The sequence below is a fragment of the Limulus polyphemus genome, unplaced genomic scaffold (assembly GCF_000517525.1).
Source record: "Limulus polyphemus unplaced genomic scaffold, Limulus_polyphemus-2.1.2 Scaffold1250, whole genome shotgun sequence".
NCBI classification, from domain to species: Eukaryota; Metazoa; Arthropoda; class Merostomata; order Xiphosura; family Limulidae; genus Limulus; species Limulus polyphemus.
The window spans coordinates 173,626-180,833 of NW_013666860.1; the positions used below are offsets into that span (position 1 = coordinate 173,626).

The 7,208-nt window shown below is 30.0% G+C and overlaps 1 protein-coding gene across 1 annotated transcript in view; it reads right to left on the reverse strand.

The window, feature by feature from the left end:
- Positions 1–5,691, reverse strand: part of LOC106462786 (polycomb complex protein BMI-1-like) — a 26,190-nt gene extending 20,499 nt beyond the window's left edge. Inside the window, exons 1-2 of the mRNA XM_013922748.2 lie at positions 5,594–5,691; positions 983–1,134 (exon numbers count right to left, since the gene is read on the reverse strand). Of these exons, the coding sequence (XP_013778202.1) occupies positions 983–1,109 (127 nt within the window). The 5' untranslated portion in view covers positions 1,110–1,134; positions 5,594–5,691. The remainder of the gene's footprint in view (positions 1–982; positions 1,135–5,593) is intronic.
- Positions 5,692–7,208: the final 1,517 nt, after the last annotated feature.

A 7,208-nucleotide genomic window follows, 5' to 3' on the forward strand; every position in this document is an offset into this window, starting at 1 on the left:
TCACCAACTTTTTGATCTTCTATAATCTTCTAAGTCTCCTTTCATACCGGTCAATTTAAATTTCTAAAATTTATGATGCTTTTCTTTAATTTTATTTCTTAAACTCCTTGTGAAACAACCTGGTTTTTTACTTGTAGCTACCCTTTTCTTTCACTGCCCTCTAAGAATTTAAAACCATCTCTAGTACAGAACTTGATTATAGATAAAAAGAAAATATATTTCCATAACTTAATACCTCTTGCGGGCATTACACAAGCTTTTAGTACACAGAACAAGCTATACTTAGTTGAGTCCTTGTTACACTGTTAGATTCTCATGGTATTAGTGCACTTCTAGTGTATTTCCAGTTAAAAACCAGTAACATCTCAGTACCATGAGTGGTATTATCTTACTTAAGTACACTGATAAAATCAACAAAACCAACATCTGATTTCTTCATAAGCATTTTGATTTTATTTGAAAAATTAAAAACATTAATATGATCAATCAATAACTGATGATAGATTTGTTTCTTCAATCAAACGTTAAACACAACTTTTATAATCAAGTCACTGACACTAAGAATATTATCAAATGTATTTAAAAAAAAAAAAGAGACAGATTTTTTTTTCACAAGAACTGCAGACAGTCCAGTCAGCAAAAATTCAGAATATACACACACCCTTTCTAAATATTTTTTAACATTTGAAGCCTAATAATTACACTTAAATATTATATTTACATATAACAACTCTGTATTACAAAACATAAATAACCTAAAATTTGGTACTATAAAAACTAGTCACAAACACAGATGTGTTGAGAAATAAATTGTCCTCAACTGATGTAATGTACTACAATACATGATTCTTAATTTTAAACATCTAATTGAACTGATGTATTTATTTAAAGAAACTTATACAATAATGCACATTTATCTACTGTTAAATTACAAGAGATATGAAAATTGTGAAAATATTTTGTCTCGAATACTAAAACTTACAAGAGTGTAGACACTCTGTTATGGTGGTGGCATCAATGAAGTAGCCACCACACAGCACACACTGCAGGTGAGGATTCAGGTCTGCCAACTTAACCTTGGTAGTAGAGTGCATTTCTTTAAAACTCATTATTTCACTCACACCCCATCTTAATCTAAACAAAAAGAGCAAAATAATAAAAAAATTAATATTTATATAAAAGCAGAACTGGAAAATAACAAAAAAGTAAAATGAAGTAGTTAAATGCATGCTGTAGGATTCAGATCTTAATAAACTTCTTGATAATATTCCTTAAGAGCATTTTTACTAGATCACAATTTTATAAAATATTTAAAACTCATGAAACTATGTACTTCCTTAGGGAAAATTACGCATGCCTTGTAACCAATTGCTAAGACTGTCCAAGCCTCCATGAACAAGAACATGCTGATAGTAAGCTATCAGCTCTTCTGAAAATCTTAGTAATCTAAGCAAACTTAGAAAATATTAAGTCAAAGATTTTATCCAATCAATAATAAAAATCATAAATAACAAATTTCTAAAAAAAAGACAATTATGAGATTGTTCACATTCCACCCAATAAGAACAAGGCAGATTTATCAACTCCCTTTTGCTTTCTATCTTATAGTCAATTTTTTTTTAACTTTTCTACAAATATAAATCTCTAACTTTCTAATTGACCTCTCATATGGAACTATATCAAATATTTCTAGAAAGTAAATATTGTCATCAACTGATCTGCCATCTTTTGAAAAGAACTCTGGCAAAAAACTACCCACACACCCATGCATAAAAAAATTCTCCTGTTGAGCATTTTTTGATAAATTTTAGTATGTTTCAAGTGCATTTATGAATTACTTCTGACAACAAACTTCAATGCCTCTCTAAGAACTGAATTAAACTAATAGGCATTTAACATCTTAGGTATTCCCTCTATCTTTTTTTTTAATAGAAAGATCATTATGAAAATTTTCTCTAATGTTAAAAACTTTCAATATTCATAAAAATAAAACAAAAAAATAGTTTTCATATGGCAAAAGCCTTTTTGTAAAACACAAAGACATTGTCATCAATGACAAGAACAGAGAATAATTTGTTTTGGTGAGCCTATTCAAAACATTTTGATCCTCAACTTGTTTTTTATGCGACAGGAAGAAATAATTCAAAACGATGTTTTTACTTTTGTTTAGTCACTTCTTTCTTCATATAACATCAACTATCCAGTGCAAACATATGTTCATATTTTAAGGGAGTTAAAAAAATAGTTTTCATGCAGTCATTAAGAGTGAAAACTGGGCAAATCCAAGAAAACTGACCAGGGATTTAGGGGGTTACCAAACATACACACATACACATCAAATTTTTTCCTTAAATCAAATCTTCATCAACCTTAAGAATAACATCAAACATGCAGATATTATACAAAATTAAAACTACTGGTAAATATTTAACTTTACAGCCACCTAACCAGTACCATGGATACAGATCTCGACTATTTCTTGTTCAAAGCCAATAATAACTTCCAGAGCTCATAAAGGACAAAACAAATAAAATATACTTTTATGAAGTTTGATTTATAACCTGTTGACTTCTTGTTTTATTAAAAATTACACTAATGTGTTTTTTTACCAATTTTCAAAAAACACATCAGTTTAGTTAATAATTTTAAAATAAAATTCTGTAAAATTTAATTCATATAAGTTGTAGAACTGATTTTTATTTCTTAATAATCAGATTTATTCTTTAACTTGAATAAAAAGTAAATACTGAGTGGTGGGTTTTGGATTGTATCAATTGTAGAACTATTGTGATTAATGAAAAACAAAATTCTAGGAAGTGAAGTGTAGGATAAGTAACACTGTAGCATCTTGAATTTATATTTTGGCATACACAATTGAAAATAAATTAAAATTAATAAGAAAAAACCAAAAACAGAGTAAAAAAAAAGCTAAACTGTTTAAGACTAATGCAATTTAATTAAACCAACTTAATTCTAAAGAGATCACACAATAAAGTGATTTAGTCAACACTTACGGCAAAAGACTTCATTTGTGTGGAATCATCAACAACCACACATCAAAACATGTTTCCCAAAAGTTATCAACATAACTTGAAACACCAAAGGAATAACAATACATCAGAGCAACAAATCCAACAAGCCAATAGCAATAATTTATCTGACACAATACTTAATGAGGCTCAAACTACATGCTTAAGTAAAGGACTTAATTTTGCTACAACACCTTATAAATGATCTATCATAAAGTGTAGACTTTCAAGATCTGTGTGGAAAACTAATACTGGAATACATTAATGTGCAAGAAAGGAAGGAAACTAATCTCACAAAACTTTCAAACAGAGACCTAGAGCTAAGAGAAAACTCAACCCTAGCAAACAAATCAGTAACAAACCCAGATTCAAAGTTCTCAAAAGTAACTGAGGTGAATTCCTGTCTAAACTTGAAATACTTTTGATTAAGAATTTCCTATCAAATCACGGGGTTTTAATCAAATATGCCAAGATTAAATCAAGTTTAAATAAAAAATAATGGAGAATTAATGAACTTAAGAAAAACAGCCTAATTATTTTAATAATCACAAGAGCTGACAAAGGGAATAAAAACCATAATATTCAACAAAAGTCAATACATCGTATTAACGAACAAAGGTTTTGGTGACTCATCAAAATATATAAAAACTTAAATCCCATCATTCATAAAAATAATTATTAAAAAAAACAATCAGAAAAACCATGAGATATTCAATTCAACAAGAAACCACAAAATAAAACTTTATCACAAATGCCATCCCTTTCAACATGTCAGCAACAACTTCATCAGAACATGGAAATGCCTCATCAAAACCATAATATTAACATCAACTTGTTAATCATTCAAAAGCCAGGAATAAAAATAAGTAACACCATTAAGAGAAATTATCCTAAAGAAATAATAATATATGAAATCAAATCTGAATAATCTTATTTAAATTAAACTGGAAGAAAATTGGAAACAAGGATAGAAGTACACCTTAAAGAAACATAGTATGTATTTGAACATTTAAATTAAACCAAGCATTCCATATTCAATAACAGCATTAAATTTAAACAAAGTGAAATTAATATAAACAAAAGAAAAATTGCAGAAGCTATACTGATCAAAACATTAACACCTTCTTTGAACATATATCTCAGAATTCCTCTCTATTTCTTCGTACTAAAGAAACATTTTATATGAATAACAAAATGACATTGCAGTATAAGCAAAATAAGGTTAAAATATTTCTCATTTTAAATATTAATTTCAAAAATCAGTTATCTCCCCAGTATTTTCCCAGAACTTATAAAGTAAAACACCTATTCTGTTGCTTCAACTTTAAAGCTACCATTCTTGGGGCTACTCTACAGACTTTCAAAATACATCTCACATTCTGGTCATGTGTGGATGCCCCCAAAATAAGCCAAAGTGAGAGTGAATTTGTCCTGGTAACTCCAAACTGTAACCAAAAACTTAATTTCAGGACTTTTTATGATCTGCAAAACTAAAATTTAATGGCAATAAATAATGAATTGGTATTTGGTATAACATCACAAGAAGTCTGACAATAATCTAACATGCATCATTCTCCACCTGCTTAATATAAGTTTTCAATAAGAAGACTGTAATAACATTAAATGGCAGCAGTGGACCTTTTCATCTATCTAGGGTATCATATCTGCTACAATAAACCTTTAAAAAAACCTCAAAGCCAGCTGTTATCATTCAAATGTTTATCAAGCTTTCTCTTAAATTAACTGCATCCACCACATCCAAAGGCAGCCATTCCAGAGGTAAAGCAGTCTTAGCTGAAGATGATTTCATCTCTGCCAATATTTATTTTTAACTTTAAGTCCCCTAGTATTGTTCAAATGGCCTTTTACTCGATCCCCAAAATCCTGATCAAGTTAGATTTGTTACAACTTTTGACAAACAAAAAATTACATGAACTTATTTCATATATCTAAGTTGTGTCATGAAATGATGAATCAACACATCTTAACTAACGCTAAAATTTGAGCTAGTACTTTTAAGTTTTACTTTTTGTAGTAGTAACGGATGGTACGATTTAAATTATCACAAAATCAGTCTTACTGTGACTCAGTGATGTTATTACATGCGTATCGCTACTACTTAAGTACTTTGTACTTACTAGTAGTAGTAGTACTAAATACATGTCACGCTTTGTCAGCTAAGGCATTTTATTTCTGTGCCGCAGACTTGTTAAAATGGTCGTTAGGCTTAGCTTTAAGTTTAACCGATAATTCAGTTACAACAGTTTAGTGTAAAACAACAGTACTCATTAGTAATAGTATTGTATATTTTGTAGTGCTACATGTCATTGTTAGTATTAGTATAACTATTAGTAATGGTAGTCACCAGTGACAAAGTACTAAAGTAACAAATTTATAACTTAAACTGTTAGTGTTAAAGTTATAATAAAAAGTTGTAATTGTATGACTATGAGCTTGAACAGTTGAAGACTGGAGTACTAAATATTACAATGTAGCTTATATGGAATTTTTTAGCAACTAAATTAATTAAAATAAATTTTAATAGCACTTGTTATATATCTTACCTTCATCTCATACCGAACAAAAACAAATCAGTTAAAAACAAAAGCGCGTGCACGATAAGCCTAACACGAACCAGACATTACAAAAAAAACGGTAACGCATTTATTCAACGTATTCGAATCACTGAGTCGGCTATATTCTAAACACCATATTCTATCCAACATAAATTTCGCAATGAATGTGTGACGTAACTAATAAAATACCCTGGTTCTTGCATAGAATGAGAAACCATAAGGCTTTCCACGGGATAACTACCAATCGTTTTGAGATACTCTTTATTTATCTAACGGCTATTAAAGATTTATTCACGTGACATAGTTTCCGAAAAAAGTATATTTATATACATTTTACCAGAATTATTTAACGCGAATTATAGATTCACAAATGATGTGATTTTTTACATAGATGGAATACTAGTACACACTTTGAATGTTTTGTGTGTAATAACAAAATTATATATATATATATATTTCCCATATTGATATATATTAACTCATCTTACACTCAGGAAAACATTCTTATTTTCTAGTGTTTCAAGAGCTTCGCTGTAAGTTTAGTGTGAAATGTTCATAAAAGGCGACATTAATAATATTATTATAGAATTTATGCAAGTGAATAGAATAAATAGAATTTGTTTGTTTTAACAGATTTTAGTCAACAAAATACAGACAATGGAAAACGAAATATTATTTTTATATTTATATGCTGTTGGGTTTCATTGCGTGCGTGAGTGGCATATAATAAATCAACAGAGTAATGTAATATTTAAAAAAGTATTAGAGTGGCACTCTTTCAAGTAAGACCCGTTTAAAACCTATGCATTTTTTTTTCTATTCCAGTCCCATGAAATGGGGCCTGGCATGGTCTAGTGCAGGGGTCACCAAACTTTTTTCACAGCGGGCCAGATAACTGAGAGAATGACGAGCGCGGGCCGCATAACCATTTTGTTCAATACAATACAGTGAATACACAAAAAATAAAAACAACAAACATGTTTATTTACCAAAAAGTTATCAAAGAAGGTGACGTTAGCAATAAGATAGTTATATCACACCCAGTGCGCACATATCCGAATCTCACAAACTAAGCTGCAAAAAAGGTTAGTGGGATTTGTGAAACTGGCGTTTAGCTTTTGAGATATCATCAATATTTGCTTTGGAATTGCTGCATCCAACCAAGAGAATTGCTTTCAAATGTTCATCAGTCAACCTCGTTCGATGTGCTGACTTCACATACTTCATTTTTGAAAATGTTTGCTCACAGACATAAATTGTTCTAAACACTGATGCCATACCAGAGGCAAATTTCTTCAACTTTGAAAACTCATCATCAGGTAAGCAGCGATAAAATTCAACAAGTTTTCCTTCTCTGTGTTTCTCTTTCAACAAGTCATTTGCTTGCAAATGAATGAGCTCCAACTGTAGTTCGACTGGCACGTCATCAAGGTTACAATTAAACGGATTCTGGAACAGAAGAATGTCACTCTCAATTCTGTCGAGATCTGAAAATCTCTCCAAAAAATATTTATTTAAGTCACTAATAATCTTCTTCGGAAACTCGAGGTTGACATCTGCGATTTCAGCGCGAAACTCTTTGAAACACTGAAAATGATAGAAG